The sequence below is a fragment of the Beta vulgaris genome, chromosome 1, assembly GCF_026745355.1.
Source record: "Beta vulgaris subsp. vulgaris cultivar EL10 chromosome 1, EL10.2, whole genome shotgun sequence".
Taxonomy (NCBI): domain Eukaryota; kingdom Viridiplantae; phylum Streptophyta; class Magnoliopsida; order Caryophyllales; family Amaranthaceae; genus Beta; species Beta vulgaris.
Window position 1 is genome coordinate 49,603,064 of NC_079202.1, and position 19,836 is coordinate 49,622,899.

General features: G+C 33.2%; 2 protein-coding genes across 5 annotated transcripts in view; both read left to right on the forward strand.

Moving 5' to 3' along the window:
- Window positions 1-8,897: 8,897 nt before the first annotated feature.
- Window positions 8,898-9,620, forward strand: LOC104885078 (uncharacterized). The gene has a single exon (XM_010669784.1). The coding sequence runs from the start codon at window positions 8,898-8,900 to the stop codon at window positions 9,618-9,620; it is 723 nt and encodes a 240-aa protein (XP_010668086.1).
- A 1,611-nt stretch (window positions 9,621-11,231) lies between these two features.
- The window catches only part of LOC104885077 (chaperone protein dnaJ 1, mitochondrial), a 15,900-nt gene continuing 7,295 nt past the window's right edge, over window positions 11,232-19,836 (forward strand). For 2 of the 4 annotated variants that reach the window (XR_007272952.2, XR_007272953.2), the window contains exons 1-15: window positions 11,232-11,567; window positions 11,659-11,722; window positions 11,823-11,921; window positions 12,012-12,103; window positions 14,276-14,359; window positions 14,456-14,494; window positions 14,706-14,852; window positions 15,024-15,065; window positions 15,138-15,225; window positions 15,621-15,685; window positions 15,811-15,873; window positions 15,972-16,044; window positions 16,678-16,769; window positions 18,151-18,222; window positions 18,884-18,940. Coding sequence is in view for 2 of the 4 variants with exons in the window: in XM_010669783.4 (XP_010668085.1) it covers window positions 11,511-11,567; window positions 11,659-11,722; window positions 11,823-11,921; window positions 12,012-12,103; window positions 14,276-14,359; window positions 14,456-14,494; window positions 14,706-14,852; window positions 15,024-15,065; window positions 15,138-15,225; window positions 15,621-15,685; window positions 15,811-15,873; window positions 15,972-16,044; window positions 16,678-16,769; window positions 18,151-18,222; window positions 18,884-18,940 (1,134 nt within the window). In the remaining 2 variants the exon portion in view is untranslated. The remainder of the gene's footprint in view (window positions 11,568-11,658; window positions 11,723-11,822; window positions 11,922-12,011; window positions 12,104-14,275; window positions 14,360-14,455; window positions 14,495-14,705; window positions 14,853-15,023; window positions 15,066-15,137; window positions 15,226-15,620; window positions 15,686-15,810; window positions 15,874-15,971; window positions 16,045-16,677; window positions 16,770-18,150; window positions 18,223-18,883; window positions 18,941-19,836) is intronic. The other 2 variants (XM_010669783.4, XM_010669781.4) reach the window with 2 other exon arrangements.

Genomic DNA, 19,836 nt, shown 5'->3' on the forward strand with positions numbered 1-19,836 from the left:
GCGTTTGGATACACGTTAAGGAAGGAAAGAGAGGTGAAGGGAGGGGAGGTGGAAACATTTTAAATACCCTTGTTTGGATAGAATGGAAGGTGAGGGCAAGGAGAGCAAAAAAAGCAACCAAAAATGTCAAGAGAAGAAATTTAATAAAAAATGTCTTTGAAAAATTCAAATTAAACTCCATCCAATTCTAATTACCAGAAAAAAATTTCTAAAAATTTATGTTTAAAAAGAAAGCAGAAAAAAAAATCAAATTTTCTGAAAAATGGGAACAAATTTTAAAATTTTACCAATGCACAAACTCAGCCTTGAGAAATAAGAAAGCAACAGTGGCATCGACGACTATGGCAACATCAACGGCGGCTCCGTCACCGGCGCTAGTCTGAGCATTAAGCCATTGAAGGCGGATAAGTAGAAGAGAGAGAAAGGTGAATTAACACTGAGAGAGGAGAGAGAAAGTCATGGAGTAGAGATTTTGTATTAAAGCAAATTCATAAGCTTTCCAAGGTTAGATTCAAAATTTCTCTCCAAATCTTTCCAGTTCTGAAAGGATTTGTTTATTAAGAAAAAGAGTTGGAAAAATCCATCCTAGTCCCTTCCTTCTATTTCCCTTACCTCCATAAATTCCTATCCAAATAAAGGAAAGTGCATCCCTCACTCCCCCTTCCCTCCCTTTCCTTCCACTTCATTCCATCCAACACACTTAAAGACGCACTGAAAAGGTGATGGAATTTCAACAATGTTCGTCTCCATTCTATTTGTCTTTATTTGTTACAAAATTAAATGCAGCACTAACTAAATGAGATATGTAATAATAATAATAATAATAATAATAATAATAATAATAATAATAATAATAATAATAATAATAATAATAATAATAATAATAATAATAATGGTTTTGATAGATACGATAGTCTGAGCATTGAGCCATTGAAGGCGGATAAGTAGAATAGAGAGAAAAGGTGAATTAACAGTGAGAGAGGAGAGAGAAAGTCATGGAGTAGAGAACTTGTATTAAAGCAAATTCATAAGCTTCCCAAGGGTGGATTCAATGGAAAATGGGAAAAATGGGAAAAATGGGAAATGGGAAGCAAAAGAGTTGGCAAAATCCATCCTAGTCCCTTCCTTCCATTTCCCTTACCTCCATAAATTCCTATCCAAATTAAGTAAAGTGCATCCCTCACTCCCCCTTCCCTCCCTTTCCTTCCACTCCATTCCATCCAAACACAGTGTTAAAGACGCACTGAAAAGGTGATGGAATTTCAACAATGTTCGTCTCCATTCTATTTGTCTTTTTTGTTACAAAATTAAATGCAGCACTAATTAAATGAGATATGTAATAATAATAATAATAATAATAATAATAATAATAATAATAATAATAATAATAATAATGGTTTTGATAGATATGATCACATTAAGGGAGGCTTGTAGGTAGAGAATTGAAGATAACAGAAAATAAAAGTAAGGAGAGCTTTTATATATGAAGGGAGGGTGCAAAATTGAAACTTGAAATTATATAGCCATGGAAAATTGAAAAGTATGACTTTATAATAATATTCTCTGTATGCTGATTTGCTGCCCATATATATTCATGTTAACAACTTGTAATACACAAATATAAAGTCAACACACGAATTTTCAAAGGGAAAGATTATTATTATATCGGAGAAGAATAATAATTCATAATAAATACATAATGTCCTTCCTTTCTTAATAGTAAATGGGATATTTCCTCCGACATCATTAACTTGTATATTGGATCCCAAAAAAAAAAAAATCCAACCAATAATAAATTAACAATCCGACTTGCGTGGACCCGGTTCACACTAAAAATAGTGTGGACCAGGCCCAGGCACGTGACTCGTTATATCACTTTAGCATACACTATATCATTTTAACATACACTATATCACTTTAACACACCCTATATCACTTTAACATACACTATATCATTGTAACATACACTATATCATTTTAACACACACTATATCACTTTAACACACCCTATATCACTTTAACATACACTATATCACTTTAACACACACTATATCACTTTAACATACACTATATCACTTTAACATACACTTCACTTTAACATACACTATATCACTTTAACATACACTATATCACTGTAACATACACTATATCATTTTAACATACACTATATCACTGTAACATACACTATATCATTTTAACATACACTATATCATATCAAAATACACTATCATAAACTCACGTGATATGGATCGGGTGCACACTAATTAGTGTGCACCGGGTTCATATTAGTTTTTTGGATAAATTAATAGCAGAGAACAAATATTAATCATCAACAAAAGGGTTTTTCTATCCCAAATCTATAATATTTTTACCCTATAAATATTAAGCAACAACAAAACCAAATATCCCGAACCAATTTGGGGAATCAAGAAGTTTAAAAAATACAACTCACCTACAAAAACAGTTGATGCTAGCTTACAAATCAGCCCACAATAAAATAAAATAAATTTTGGACATTGCAAACAACAAAACCTTGAAGCAAAACAAAAGAATTCAAACAAGAAATTAATAAGTGAAAGTATTGTGTCAGACCGTCTGACATTAAGAATTGGTCGGACGGCCTGCCACTTCAAGTTTTTCACAAAGCTAATACAAAGTATCTGATACTGCTCATCTCCAGTTCGTATACTCTGTTTGACACATCATTATTTATATCCATCATTATCCTTTCATTATCGACATCTCGTCCTCTTCTAGAATATCCTCGTCGTCGGAGTTCGTCGGCGACACCGTCCTCAGCGCGGCAACCGGAGGCGCGCAGCCACCGTAACAGGTGTCGGCGTAAATGAAAGGATATACTAGTACTACTATGTAATAAAAATCCACATTATAATCATCTGAATATAGAATATATATGTAGAAATATATGTAGTAATCCAGATTTCCTACTCTGCTTTAGTTGGTTGATCATTTCGCATTTGGGATGGCACAATATCCTGTAGAAGTCCATCATCTCTAACCTGAAAAATTAAAGTAGAGGTTAGTGTTTTGTTTTCTTTTCAGTTGGACTTTGTTTTCTTTCAGTTGGACTTTCTTTTCTTTCAGTTGGACTTTCTTTTCTTTCAGTTGGACTTTCTTTTCTTTCAGTTAGACTTTCTTTTCTTTCAGTTGGACCAACTGAAAGAAATAATGGGCCAACTGAAAGAAATAATGGACTAACTGAAACAAAATGAAGACTACCTGAAGAAAAATGTAGACTACCTGAAAAGGAATAAAGACCAACTGAAACCCAAGTAAGTCTAACTGAAGCACAAAAACCCACTGAAAAACAAAGAAGACTAACTGAAAACAAAATGAAGACTACCTGAAAAAAAATTGGAACCACCTGAAAAAAAATGAAGACTACCTGAAAAAAAATTGGAACCACCTGAAAGTCGTCCGACCAAGATTATGGTCGGACGAGTCCGACACAATACGTTCTCAACTAATAATTAGGCTAAAAATAATTAATGGACAACAAGTCTGCTATGATGAACAACGAAGTATTTTCAACAACTACAATGAGTTCACAATAATGAACAATGAATTTGCTACAATTAACTTCTGTTTTAATATAATAACCAACGAGTTTGCTATAGTTGAACAACGGTGAACATCAGGTTTACTATAATGAGCATCGAGTTTGCTATAATGAACAATGAATTTCCCAATAATGAACTTATGTTTAATATAATGAGCAAAGTTGAACAACGAGTTTACTATAATGAACAAGAATATTTTCAGGAAGTACAATACATATACTATGATGAAAATGAGTTTAATATAATGAACAATTTGTTTGCTCTAATGAACGATAAGTTTGTTATAATAAACAATGGAGTTTGATATAATAAATAACTAGTTATTAGGCCCGGGTTATGCCCCGGGTAAGGAAAATTTTCAATTATTAATATTATACTTTAAGATGATAACACTAAATGTTATTTGGTCTAGTGGTTAAGACTTTAAAATATGTTCTTGAGGTCCCTGATCAAACCCTATACTATGCAATTTCTAACTTTTTTTTATTGTGTGTGAATTACATGGAGTTAAACTCCCTTAGGGAGAGTGCCACGTGGCACCGTTCCTTCCTTACGCACGCCTTTTAATATATTAGTATAGATTACTTTACTATGACTAGGTTTTGGACCCGTGCATAATGCACGAGAACTTTAATACAATAAAAATGTTTATATATCCGCTACATTGAAAACATATAAACGATTATTTACGTCTACTTGATCAAAAACTTTGTGTTTAAGAGAAATACACATTTATATTAATTATAAAGTTGTTTAACAGATACATGATATTCATATGTTTTGGAAGACTTCTTTTTAGAGCAAAACAAAATGTTTTAAGAAGCTACTTCATCCGTTCGTAGTCTAATATAACAATGAGATTTTTACACTATTCATTCACTATCATACCCTTTATATATATATTGTTATTTTTATGTAAAGACAAATATAGTCATGTGGGGTATTGTTAGATTCGTCTTGATATATACTTTCAAAATATCAAATGTGTATAATTTTACTAAATAGTAAATAAAGATATTAATAGTAAAAATTGAGCATTGGCAAGCGTGAAAACCCAATTGCTGCAGTAGAAAAAGAACGAAGGAAGTATAATATAGTCAGAAGCAATTATATCATCATAAGTAAAGCCAACAACACCTTAGGAGGAAGATTGGAATTCCAGATTTTCTTCCACACTTCCGATACAATAGAATCGCCAACAACTGTATGGGAATTCTTAAAAAAATTAATAAAGTGATGGTCTTATTTAGTAGAACATACCAATTTTGGTGTAGCCCCATAGAAAGCCATCATCTAAGGGTTGAGATGGTAAAGGTTAAGGATCTCAACCGCCTCAACAGGGAGAAAATTTGCACGAACTTGGTTTTCATCCCAGTAACCGGGGGGGTCAATCGTCTCAGAAACTCTCTCTACATTACATCTTCATTTTTTCCTCGAAATGGCCTTAAAGTATTAGACTTCCCATTATCTTTCTGATATAGGAGTACTATTAGGCAATTTTTACCAATGACTGAGAAATGGCTACATAAAATTGGCCATGACTGAGAACTGGTCTCGGGAGATACAAACCCACCATGCGATAGGGATTGTCCTTGACTTTTGACACACGACCAACTAAAATTGCCTTTTTTGAAACCTCAGAGGAAATTTGTTCCATCTGACGGAATGAGTACCATACGGGGTATAAATACCTTATTCCACGTTGCTACCTAAAATGACCACAATTTCGATGATATATTGTATCATACTTTATTCCCCATTTCATCTGGTGGAATGAGTATCATACAGGGTTTCCCCACTCTACTTTTTTCCTAAATACCTTATTCCCCGTTGCTACTTGAAATGATCACAATTTCGATGATATATTGTATCATACCTTATTTCCCATTCCATCTGACGGAATGAGTATAATACAGGGTTTCTCAATTTACTTTTCACCTCCCAAAGACTACCTCAAGTGACTTCAATGGTCCACAATTAACCCTTATTCATTAATTTCTTCCTAAAACCAATTTTCGAATATATTAAGCGAACTAAAGTTTTAATATTCATTAAGACTAATTTAGAAAATGTAAACAAATATAAATACGCACTACTTGTATAATATATGTGTGTTTTATAGGTTCTTTATAAGATGTACATTTCAATATTATCTTCTACATCAAAGAAAAAAAAAACCAAAACAAAGTTAAATAAATTAACAACTTTTCCAATTCAATAACTTTATTTGATCTTTTCAAAACAGTTTCACTCTATTATAAACCAATTAAACTTGAATACTTATAAATCCCCCTTTTTTTTTACATATAAGCTTGACAATTAACTCATCTTGTTGATTCACCTTCTAAATTAGTGTCGCAATGCTCATTAGATATCTCTCTTTCCAGTCTAATATCGTCCACACGATTTATGGTTTAAAAATTGTAACATTACTTTTATATAAAATTATAAGATAATTATTTTACTTGTAGTTCCCTAAAATGACAACAATTTTGATGTTTTTTTTTTTATCTTACATCATTCCCCATTTCATCTAACTGAATGAGTATTATACAATATTAATTATATAAGAAAATCATGGCGCTGCTTAACTTTAATGATGAATAAGTGAGAAATATCTATTTTAGCAAGGAAACTATATTTAATCATGCATATAAGAAATAATTATTGATATCCTATAATGTCAACTACTTCATGATTCACTCATACTTTCATATATAATTTGAGTTTAGGATGTTAAATTTATGAACAGTTATATTAGTTTTTTTTTTTGCAAGAATAATTAGTTAAAGAATATTGGATTATATTGAAGAAAAATAATTACTATTCTTAGTTTCTTAATACACGCAACATATTTCTTTTTGGGATATTTCATAAAACTTGCAAAATAATTCGCAAACTATTATAAAAATTAAAGAAAGCTTTATTTTATAATTTAAGCACATGTGTCATGTTTTCACTCTCTCTCCTACTCTTTTATTTTATAATTTTTATAGAATGGGCCAAATTCAAAGTGTGTGAATTTTCTTTAAAAATGATATTAGTATCAAGCGTAAGTTCATAAGTGTATGTACTTATATCGTTTGTTTCATTTGAATGTAAGAATGTGGGAAAATATTTGAGTGACCCTAGTCCCTAAGCCTAAGGTTGTCAACCTTCTTAGTCGCAATAATAGAATAATATATTAATATATATCCAATAAATTGGAGAGAGAATTGCCATAGATTAATGTTTTAATGTACTCTTGACCTTAACTTTTTAGTAGTAGAAGAATATCCATTTTTATCTTTAAACAACTTATCTTGTCTGACATTTTCTTAATTCTCCCTTAAGTTGTCTGAAAAACACTTAATTATTATATCTAAATTTGTTTAATCTTATCTAAATTTTCCAAACTTATATTATCATAGTTATGTCAAAATTAGTTAAAGTAGACAGATGCTTATATATTGGTTTTTATATTTTTTTACCTAATTCAATTTCTTGAACATATATATAGATGAACTCTTATTTTACCTCTCTCACTTTAACTTTTTTTTTTTTAAAAAAAATACTTTTAGTATGTATTGGTCATGGATATGATTTTTTTATGATTATCATATTAGCTTACCTAAACCACTTTGGGACTAAAAATTGAATATTTGAGTTGTTATTGTTTTTGTTATATGTAATCTCTAGTCATAATCATGGTGTGTATTATATTTTTTTCAACAAAATTATTTTTATTTCTTGTTTGGTAATAAAATAAACTTGCATTACTATTATTATTACATTTGCATATTTTCTTGAAGGGGCTAGCATCTCATGATAATGGTGTGGTATTCATTACCAAAAGTGAATAATATTAAAAAAAAACTTATTAGACCAATGTACCCATTGGCTTGAAATTAGGTAATTTTTAAATTAATTATATTATATAAGTTTGATAGGTGTGATGAAAAACTTAAAGTTGTTATACCCCATTGGCTTGTACTTAGCTAATATTTGTTTTATATTTGAAATTTCATATTTTGACTTTTTGAGTATCTTGTATTAGTGAAAAACTTAAAGTTGTTATATCAATTCATCTTTTTCATTGTATATTTTCTCTCTCCTCTAAATTGGTATTTAGCTTGAAAATAATTCCATAACTGGTTTTTGTGAAAATAATAAGAATGACCGCTAAGATAATATATGATTTTCGTTTTAAAAAAAAAGATAATATTTGATTTGTTTCCTTAATTGATAATTGGTTGATTGATTCCTTTAGTTATTGTAGTTGATATTATTTCCTTCATTGTTACACAATCGGAGGAATTAATTGATTATTGTTAAAATTATTTTTAGCAATGCCACGTGGCATAAGCAAGCATTAGGTCGAAAAGTTGAGGGTGAAGGAGAATAGAGGAAGGTTGAGGTCTTGCCACGTAGGACAATTTTTTCTTGCTTTAATATTATATATGATGAACAACGAGTTTGCTATATATAATGAACTTTTGTAGCAAAGGTTCCATATTTTTTTAAAAAAAATATCAATAAAAATAGCATACTGCTAGTCACTACTATTTGTAACTTCCATAACTCGAGTTTTATGGTATTTTTTTTTCTTCCAAAGATATATTTATTAAAAAAAAAAAGAAGCAAATTGGGCGTACAAAAGAGTTGTACACCCGGGTGTAGCATCTTGTTATTGAGTATTATGGGTATGTTTGGATGTAGAGTTTCAAGTACAGTTTAGAGTTTTGACTAGGTCTATCTTAAATTATAAGAGTGTTTGGCAAGATAGAGGTTTCAGTAGAGTTTGTAGTTGTAGTTAAGTAGAGTTTATAAAACGTTATAAAATATAACGTTCAAGAGGGAAAGTAAGTGTTTGACAATTTTATTCTTATCTTTATTTTTATTATAGGATAGAGATATACTCCGTAGTTTTACACACAATTTCAAGGTATGACTTTAATTTTGATCATTAATATCTTACATATTATATAATCTCTCCATTTCAATATTAAATAATAATAATATTATACAAACGGGTAAACAGATCTGGATCCGGGTAATAAATTAGGACCCCGGTCCAGATCCTACCCGGATCCATAGGGTCTAAAATTTGAGGACCCAGATCTGTGAAAAATGGATTTGGATCCACATATTCGAGTAGGGTCCATTACCACTGCCATCTCTAGTTGTATCAGATGGTCAAATAAGCTCATTATGGATGAGTTTCGTATGATCGAGAGCCATATTACGAAAGGAGTTTCAAGATCTTTATGCTGGACTGACTGATTAGCAACATGGAATTTATAATGAAATCATGTATGTTGTATTGTGCGGTAAAGGATGTGTATTCTTTGTATATGGTTATGGAGGAATGGGAAAACGTATTTGTGGAGATTATTATGTGCAACATTAAGGCGTAAAGGGGAAATTGTTTTGCCAGTTGCATCAAGTGGAATTGTCTCTTTGTTGTTTCCACGTGGGAGAATTGCGCATTCTAGATTTGGTCTACCGCTAAATGTCGATGAGAACTCAACATGTCATGGCATTAAGCTTGTGTCGGACTTGACAAGACTACTTATGAAGACAAAGCTTATCATTTGGGATAAAGCTCCCATGATGCATAAATATTGCTTTAAAGCTCTTGATATAAGCTTAAAGGATGTTATGCAATCAATAAATCCAGCAAATCGTCATATCCCATTTGGTGGTAAGGTGGTTGTGTTCGCTGGTGACTTAAGACAAATATTGCTTGTTGTTCCCAAAGGTAGCAGACAAGATATTGTCTTTTCAACAATTAATAGTTCTTTTTTGTCGGACTTTGTCGTGTGCTTAGATATATTGATGCAAAACATGCGTCTCAAATTAGGATTCGGTAAGTCAAATCTGGAAGAAATTGGGGAGTTATATGAGTGGATTCTGAACAACAGAGATGGCAAAGTTGGTGAACCGAATAATGGTGAAGCCAATGTAGAAATTCCTCATGAAACATTGGTATATGGAGGAGATGACCCAATTTCTGCAATAGTCGATAACACATATCCTAATCTAGAAGATGACATCTAGGAAGCAAGTTATTTTCAAGAAAGAGTTATTCTTGCTCCAACTAATGAAATTGATGACATGGTTAATGCTCGTGTTTTGTCACGCTTACCAGGTGCAGAAAAAGAACGTGCTTGAGTTCAGATGCAATTTCAATGGAGGAAGGGAATTTCATAATACAAGGGATGTACTCAACTGAATTTTTGAATACAATCAAGTGCGGGGGTTTGCCAAATCATAATATAATCTTGAAGGTAGGGGCACCGGTGATGCTACTACAGAATATTGATCAGACTTTTGGGCTTTGCGATGGTACTAGGTTAGTCGTTAAGCACCTTGGCAATCGAATTATTGAGGCAGTTGTTGTATCTGTAGTAATGTTGGTGATAAAGTTTTTATTTCGCGGATGACCCTTACGCCATCAGATGCAACAAAGTTCCCTATAACATTTCAAAGAAGAGAATTCCCATTGGTTGTTTGTTTTGCAATGACAATCAATAGAAGCAAAGGACAGTCCGTAGCGCAGGTTGGCTTATATCTTCCCCAAATAGAGTTCAGCCATGGATAGTTGTATGCAGCTATTTCAAGAGTTACAAGCAAAAAGGGTTTGAAAATCTTGATCTGTGATAAAGATCGTGACAATTCATCCGTTACAATCAATGTGGTCTATAAGGAAGTTTTCAAAATGTTTGAATTGTGTATAATGTAATTCACATTATTTTATATGTTTCAATAAATATAAAGTGTAACTGTTTGTTCCTTTAATAATGTGTTGTGTATTAAATTTGATTTCAAGTTTCATTTTAATACTCTCATTAAACAAAAATGTTGCTGTCATTAATAACACAAAAATTATTAAAAAAGACAGTCTAATCTATCTATACAAATATATTAAAAGGCGTGCGAAAACAAGAAACTGTGCCACGTAGTGCTCTCCCTAGTGAGTTTTAGTTCATGTAATCCATGTACAATAAAAAAATTAAGAAATTGCATAGTATAGGGTTTGATCCCGAGACCTCAAGTACATATACTAAAGTTTTAACCACTAGGCTAACCTGTATTTAGTGTTATTATCATAAAGTATTATATCAATAAATGAAATTTTTTCTTACCCGGGGTATAGTCCGGACCTAGTAACTAGTTTTAATATAAAATTAGACCTAGTTACTAAGTGGATTAAACTAGTCACTATTGGGCAAATCTATACAAATATATTAAAAGGCGTACGAAAACAAGAAACTATATCACGTGGCGCTCTCCCTAGGGAGTTTTAGTTCATGTAATCCATATACAATAAAAAATTAAGAAATTGCATAGTATAGGGTTTGATCCCGAGACCTTAAGTATATATACTAAAGTTCTAACCACTAGGCTAAGTTGTATTTAGTGTTATTATCATAGAGTATTATATTAATAAATGAAATTTTTTCTTACCCGGGGCATAGCCCGGGCCTAATAACTCGTTCTCTTATTAATATTAGGATTATCATTGCTTAATTTTAATTTAAAAGTAGGCAGTCTCTCACGAGACAAACTCTTAATAACCTGTCTCTTTTCATCTAATATATAATTTACAATATGACAAAGTATCAAAAAACTAGTATTCTATACTCTTGGGACTACATCAACCCATTTTACCCACTCTTGTTTAACTCCAAATGCCCACAGTTAGAGCTTAAACCCTAGGCCAAAAGATTTATTTCGCAAAAGGAAAAAAAAAGAAGACAAACCCCATGAAACCAGAGAGCAAAGAACGTGAGGGAGACACACAACTCCAATTTCTTGATTCCCAAGCTTCAAGACCAACTATGCACCCGCAATTCGTCGTTTCTCTCTCCTTTGACCACGTCAACTCGCCATTTTTCTCTTCTTAAATTTTTAGGTAGTTCATTTCAATTAGTGTAGCTTGAAACCATGAGGAAAATCAAGCTAATTGGGCTTGCGTCAAAATCTCTGACCCGTATATTTTATGTAAGTAATTAACTAAAGTTTATTCTTTTCCAACTATTATATTGTATGAAATAATTTAATGCTCATGTAATTGCAATTTGGTGATGTGCAGTCTCGTGGGTCTTATTGCAATTTTGTTGAAGGAATGCAACACTCATTATTAACTCATAAAAGAAGTAAATCATCTTTTCTTTTCCTTCTTTTTTGTGGGTTGATATTTTTTTTTATTGTTAATGTGAGATTGATGATTTATTCTGTAATATTATTTGATTTTAGGATTTTACAGTTATAGATATGTAGCTGGAATAAGTGGGAATTCAATTGGTGAAGCAGTATATACATTTCCATTATCAAAGCGTTATTTTCATGCCACAGGTTCAGAAATTTAATGAATATTGTATTGTTGGGTTATATCAATGTATGTAGTTTGAAGCTGATTGTTGAAGTTGCTTATGTTTCCTCCAGGGTCGTTGCGTGCAAGTGAAAGGAATTACTATGAACTTCTGGGTGTCTCGAAAAATGCCAGCCGTGATGAGATTAGAAAGGCTTTCCATGAGGTAATGTTGTGTTACTGTATCGGTTGCTAGTTAGACATTGGCAATTTGTTCTATTTTGTCAAACCATGTACTGAGTTTTTGGTAATCGCATTGATAGTGTCCGTGTTTTTGGTATTATTGAAGTTGCAATGGGGAGTTTTGACAGTTTAGTCATTTTAGAATCAATTTGGAACCAAAAAGTCGAACTAATGTGATTATGATGTGCTTAAGTTGTGATGTTTTGGTCGTACTTGACGACTTCTGGTAAGGTGCAATTATTCAAGCGCACAGTTGTTTGTCTCTTTCCTAACAAAGATTTGGTCCAGCTTTCTCGAAACTGTTTTTACTGCAAGTGGCGCTAGTGACAAGATACACACGATAGGTAAAAGAGTGATATATGGCCTAGCACCATAGCACGCCAACCATATTTTTCTTTGCTGATATGAAGCATATATTGTGAAATTGTTTGGTTAGACGTGATTAGTCGTGATATTTAACAGTAAGCTAGAGCTGAATTAGTAGAAAATTGGACTAGTGGTCCATAGAGACTCGGTTGTGTGTCTCTGGACGTCCAGCCTCTTGACCCAAAAATGTTTTGAACTTAAACTTTATTGGCAGAAGATGGAGATTTGGCTTGCCCCTTTTTTAATCTGAAATTTGAATAAACAGAATAATTTGAGGGCAGAGGCTGTCACTAAAAAGAATGAAGATGTCTTAAGGATGATTAAATTAGCAATATAGAGACATTACTATTCATGTTGTGTTTGAGATATGTACTAGAGTTATGAGTCAGATAAAAAACAAGGGATAGATTTTGCTAATTACTTCATAAATCTTATAAATTTGGTAGGGAAAATAAGAAATGCCGAGAGACAAAGGAAGCGAACATGAGGATCAATAACTCTGGTTTTCTCCATATTTTTTTGAATTTATTTACTAGCAGAATGAAGAGAAAGAAGCAAATTTTTACTCAATTATAGGAACATGAAAAGTGATCGGATTTGACTCCTTTCTTGTTCATTTTATTTAAAAAACAATAAATGGGGAGTGTTTTTAGTGGGAATGGCATGTGTCTTTTTGGCGGTAACCGTTTTATAACGCTAGCTATAGATTAATCTTGAATGTAAGTTCGAGATGAGTTCTAAGGTAGGTTCTTATTTTGTACTTAGATTTCCTGAAAATGCCTTTTATCTTTAGATACAAACTCATGCAGTTGAGAGTCGTGATTAAAATTGTTATTTCTTGTCATTGTCATAGTGACTTTTCCTTTGTGAAGCTGTTTTTATGTTCTCATGTGTCTTATAGGCTCCAGCTATTCTCGCCTTCATTATTCTTTGCTTATGGTTTGTCTTTGGGGCTAGCTCTTAGATTGTGATTGATTGGTGCTCCAATCAAATTGGGTTTATATTCTTAGATTTTCCTCTTCTGTTTTCCTTTCAATCGAGTTGAGGAAATCATTGGCCAAGGTGCTTCTCATCAAAATACAATTTAAACTATCATATTTTTCTTTTCCTAAGAGTCTAGTTGCTTCCACATACAAAATCCCTAAAATGTGATCACCTTTATATGTGAGAATTATCGGAAGTTATTTTGTGCTGCATCCACTTAAGCACCCTACTATACTTTTCACATACAGCAGGCGCAACAAAGGGTTGCTTGGTTAAGGCATGTGATGCATGGGAGTGAGTTATGGAGAGAGAGAAAGCAGCTTATTTCGGCTATAAATAGAATAAGGGAAGAAAGAGAGGCATTCAGAAATTTGTGATTATTCCATTTATAATTGGAGAGTACTCAGTCTCTCAAATACTGGGCAAAGTATAGGTTTATCAGTAGAATCACTATTACAACTATTTGCCTTCTATCTGCATCTGTTCTGCTGGGTCCTTCCCCATTTCTGATCTTCTCCTATCCCTTATTTCCTCTTGTGCGAGTTCAATCCACCACAATTTATCCGTTTTCGATCAAATTGCAAGAAATTGTTCGAAGGTCTGACATGTACCAATGACCTATAAGCTTAATGGCTCACCATATCCGTTATTTATATTTCTGCTCCATGTTATTGGTAATATATTTGAATTACTAACTACGCTTGCCTTTTTTTGTTTCTATGTCCTTTAGATCTCTTTCCCGTGTGTTTTTTCCCCTTAAATTTTGAGTTTTCTTAATGATCTGATTTCATATAAAAATCTATAGTTGGCGAAGAGGTACCACCCAGATACGAATAAGAACAATCCTTCTGCAAAGAGGAAGTTTCAAGAGATAAGAGATGCTTATGAGGTTTCTATTCTCAGTTTTTTTTTTTTTTTATTTGGTGTGTATGGAGTTCTCTTAACTAATGGTCTCTCTTCTTCACTGCTGGTGGCATGCTGGTAGACTTTGGGAGACTCTGAAAAAAGAGCACGGTATGACATGGTAAGTAGCAAGTGCAAGTATTCGTCTTCTTTCTCACTTGGTTTGTATCAATTTTATCTTATTTACATGAAGTAAAATGGTGAACTAAAATTTATTAGTATATTGTATCCATTATCTTGCTGGTCTGAATGTAAACTTTTGGCGGACATTAGTAATGATCATAGTAACAGATGTATCATTGACTAAACATTGTCTTATCTTTTCTTTTAAGAGCCTACATATGGATTCGGGCTATGCAAGGCATGATTCAGAAGGCAGGGGTTCAGATAATGTACATAATGATCATGCTGATGCTGAGGCATTCAGAGATGCTTATAGAACTCACTTCTCAGATTCATTTCACAAAATATTTACTGAGGTATTATTGGGGTTGTATCTTATATCCTCTTTAGGCATATATTATCATTTTATGTCTGGATTCCTGATTTCGGACACATTTGGTTCTTCTGGAATACGATCTTACTCTGCTCAAACCTTGTTCAAAGGTCTATTAAATATTGATTGAGTAACATGTCATTTCTCTTTCCAGATCTTTCAAGATGACGTGGAACATTTTGCGGCTGATATCCAGGTCCAAATGTCAAGATTATCATTTACTTTGTCATGTACAATGAAACTCCTAACTTTGTTTTGAATATTTCAGGTTGAGCTCTTGCTTTCATTCTCCGAGGCAGCAAAAGGTTGCACGAAGCAGGTGTCTTTTGACGCATACATCCCCTGTGATTCATGCCGTGAGTTACCTCGAAGTTCTTTTGGCACTTCATGCACTTTTCCTTTGCTATCTTGCTCACACTTAGATGGATAAGATCATAAGTTCCGCTCTGCTAAAATGGAACTTGTCTGAATTCTGAAGCCAATAACCTGAGGCCTAGTGTTAGTAGAAGGAAGGTTTGCAAGGGAGGAATCCATCTTCTTCTTGACTTTAAGCAGCATCTTTTTTGCTTAGTAGCTGGCTTTGATAGTGGGCACCATCATCTGTGTCTTTTTCTCATGGAAGAATTTTGAAACTTTCTGTCAATTGCTGTCACTGCTATGGACTAGATCTATTTATGTCATTAACTGATATGGAAATTCTGTTCGTTTATCTTACAAAATTGATTTTGTCATGCTGTGGCTTGTGATTTAGATGGGCATGGCTATCCTATTGGTGCAAAGACTAGAACTTGTCCCACTTGTGGAGGGATTGGGAGGGTAAGTTCAACAAGGTCCATGTGTATGACCCTCCCTCATTTTCCTTATGAATTCGCATAATCACTACCATTTTTGGCTGAGTGCTTCAAACAAGTGCTGCTTTTAACAATAAATTTTATGAGCAGGTAACCATTCCTCCTTTTTCGTCCACCTGCACCACTTGTAGGGGGTCAGGAAGAGTTATAACTGTAAGTAGTGTAATTCTTATATGTCCTACACTGTAACGAGTATATGCTTGTAAGTATTCAGTGACCTGATGTGAGTAACTTATATGTTTATTTTGCAGGAAAAATGTGGGAACTGCAAAGGACTTGGGGTGCTTGAAGGTGTCAAGGAAGTAAAAGTTTCGATTCCGGCTGGTTAGTATTGTGAACTGCTTGTGCACCATCATTTTGATTTTGACATTACAAACACAATAGAGAAACACCTTGTCAGCATACATAATGTAGAAAGTTCGGGTCCCTGGTCCTTGCTTTTCAGAAAATTGCAGCTCGAAAATGATGGATAGATTTTGTTGATTTTGACTCGGCTGATTCTCTTTTTTTATTTTTATTTTATTTTATTAAGAATTAAGATGATGATGAGTGATCTAGAAACCGTGCCTATTGATTTTGTAGTGTATATTTGGGAGAATCTAGTCACCTGATGCTCTTTAACAAAAGCCTGAAAATACCAGTATTGTTAATGTTCCCATAATTAGTTGATAGACCTAGATGGCTAGATATGTAATGTCTTATACAAGTTTCTCAAAACTTGTTGTCTACATCTTTCAAGTCAATCAAGAAACTCATATTAGTATTTGGGCATTTAAGTTTCCATTAACAACTGTCTGTAGGTTCTCTTAGGGCTCAATTCGCCTCATTTGTTACACAAACTGAATAAGGAATTCACATACACACTCACATCTTTTTATATGCATTTATGTATGTTTGCATGCTGACTAATAATACCTGAGACTACTGTTTTATGGGCTGGTTTGTTTAATCGACCAGGCGTGGATTCTGGTGACACTATCACTATCCCTAAAGCTGGTAATTCTGGGGGACTTGGAGCAATATCTGGAAATGTGTACATAAGATTAAAGGTAACTATTGACTTATCAGCAGTCTTAGACTCTCAGTTTTGTCAAAAGGCAGGTGCATTGTCTTCAAGCCAATATATGATACTCCTTTGTAATAGGCAAAATTCAGTTGGGGTCATCTTTTTATGTAATTGAGTTAAGATACCACAATTATCCTCCACTATCCTATATTCTACGTTCCATATCAATGGAGTAACACTTTTAACATTTCTGGTTGTGGGAATCATCAGGAGTACTATGGGAAAAGTCAAATTGTAACTCCCCTAATCTAGTTAATTAGCCATTATTATAGGACAACATTATATAAAAATTGTGGCCTACTCCCGCAGTCCCTAATTAATTTCCACCATTTCCTTTTTGGATTGTCCCAATTTATTTGCCACGTACTCCTTTTTTGCAATATTTTTCTCTCTATAATTGGGCCCTCCACCTACCCACTAATTTGTTCTCACATTCCTAAATTTTGTGCTCAAATGGTTTGTGGCTATTAATCTGGAAAGGAGGGATTATTGTTGAGAAAAAGATGTAGAATATTTTCTTTTGTTTGTCAATTATGGCACCTTGCCTTGCTTTCTCGTCTTGTTTTGGCCTTTTTTTAGGTGGTTCGGGAGGGATGGGGGAGTGCTTCAGGGTGAAGAAAAGCCTCTTATTGTAATAGAACCAATATTTCACTCTGTGCTGTTAGTTATGGATAGACCTGATCACCTGACCTGAATGACCCGACTTTGACCCGACCTGGAACTAACCCAAATATTAATAATCCTTATTTCCAAAGTTTACCATTTTAGTTTAGAGGAATATATTGCAATGTTTCTTTTCATCCAGAGAATGATAAAACTTAAATGCCTTTGTGCTTTTGGATTTGGATCATACATTAAGGCTTTGTTTTGTTGGACGGAGAATATCTTCAATGGAAAATGAATTTCCATGAAGTACTTTTTTTGTGGGGAAAACACTATGTAGATTAGTTTTCCTTTGTTTGGTTACTTGGATGAAAAATTAGAGAGCATTGGAAGAGTAGAAAAATGGAAGGGAGAGGAGGGAAATAGTAAGGTAACTTGGTGAAAGAATATGTCATACTTTCTATGAAGAGGAAAATGTTTTCCATCCTTGGGAGAACTATTTTCCAGCATATGGAAAACTGTTTACCACACTTTACAAACCAAATAAAGGAAACCAGGAAGCAACTTTTAGTGTAAAGTGATTTCTGCCCAACTAAACACGCTCTAATTATGCTCTGTTCAACATTTGGCGCTCCTTGCCGAGCGTATCTATAAACCCTTTGATTTGAGTGTCTAAATGGTTCCTTGATGTGATACATGTCTAGTTAGTTGTAGTTTAGCTTGTTTAACACTCATTTTCTCCCCTTTATGCCAATATGTAGGTCGCTGATGATCCAATTTTTACTAGAAATGGTGCAGATCTTTATGTGGACGCTAATATAAGCTTTATACAGGTAGAGAACATTATTGGTTTATTCCCGTGTTTATGATTGTCAAAATCTTGGCGCATCATCTGAATGGCTGTCTCTTAAATTCTTTTAATTTTTATTTTCAGAATGCTCTCACATTATTTTCTATGGTTACTAGTAGATATGGTTGTTTTTGCATGTAATTTTGCTGTGCCACAGTGGGTACTGCTGTATCAGTGCTGATTTTTCTGAATCCTCCCATTAGCAATCTGTTTGCAATGGGTAATAAATTAATCAAACAGCAAGATATATCGTGTATTTGACAAGACATGCTTCATGTGAATGCCCAAAGTAAAGCATATCCATTTAATTATGTGGTCCTCAGTACTTTCCATCACCACTCATATAGATGGTAATGAGTGGTAATGCAAACATATGAAGGAAAACACATGTTTTCAATGCTGCAAATGGAGATTCGTTCCTTGGACATTCTTGTGGCATATTATATAGCTGGTTAACTCAAAGTTCACTGTCATTCCCTCAAATTATCATGAAAGAAGCTGTATTTGGATTCCTTCAAGTTACTGTTTACGTAGTCTATTGGTCTGTAAAACGTGTTTGTACATAATGTACACCCATTGGCAAGTACTTACTCTTGAAACATTTTAATACAAAAGTATATTTTCTAACTGATTGACCCCTACAGGCTATGCTTGGTGGCAAGGTGGAGGTACCAACTCTAACAGGAATGACTTCAATGGATGTAAGAAATTCTGTATCCCGTTGCAGTCTTTTTTTTTTTCAACCTTTTCTTGTCTTCTTTTCCTTACTTTTCATGCATTTCTTTTTGGGGGTGGGGCCAGTAAAAGGAGGGAAGGTGGGTTAGTTTGTAAAGAATATACCCCACATTTGGATCTGCCTCCTATTTGATCGTGAGCTGGTTCTTTCCTGATCAGCATTTGTTGCAAGTTATAACAGTAGTCGATGCTGCTACTTAAAATTACTATTATGTGGTAATGTATATTTGGAAAGCTCTTCTCACTTCCCCATATGCATTATGAAACATTAACTATTGATTTTGGCCGTCATAAAATTTAGATCTTTGTTAGTAATGATCATTAGATTTATTTAACAAATTAAAAACCAAATCTTTAATTTCTAACAAATTATCTTTATGATTAATGTAAACAGTCAGAAAATAAATCTAATCTAACAACCAAACAATTTAAAGGGCCGAAAATTGATTAAATTAACTCTTAATTTCGGTCAGAAAAGAGAAAAAAGCGGACCTTTACTTTTATTTTTCAAGCATAAATTATAATATAAATCAAATTTAAAATTTTCAATCAACTAATATCACATATTGGTCTTGTTTGGTAAAGAGAGGTTTGGGGCAAAATTTAGAGGTTTCAGCTCATATTAGAGGATTTGACTAGTCAATCCTCTAATTTGAGTGTTTGATAAAAAGATGTTTCAATTAGCTTATTGAGCCTAAAAAGCTCTTTTTGGAAAATTTGGTTTGACATTAGAGATTTGGGAATGAGTGGACCAATTACATTTATATCCTAAAGTTGTTAAAAATTACATTAATAAATAATAAAAGGTACAACAATAGATTATGCACATGTCCTTATTGGTCATTTCGCAATTCGCACAATA

Bases quoted from the DNA above. Each gene is read 5' to 3' on its own strand.
- LOC104885078 (XM_010669784.1), top strand. From the start codon at position 8,898: ATGTGTATTCTTTGTATATGGTTATGGAGGAATGGGAAAACGTATTTG.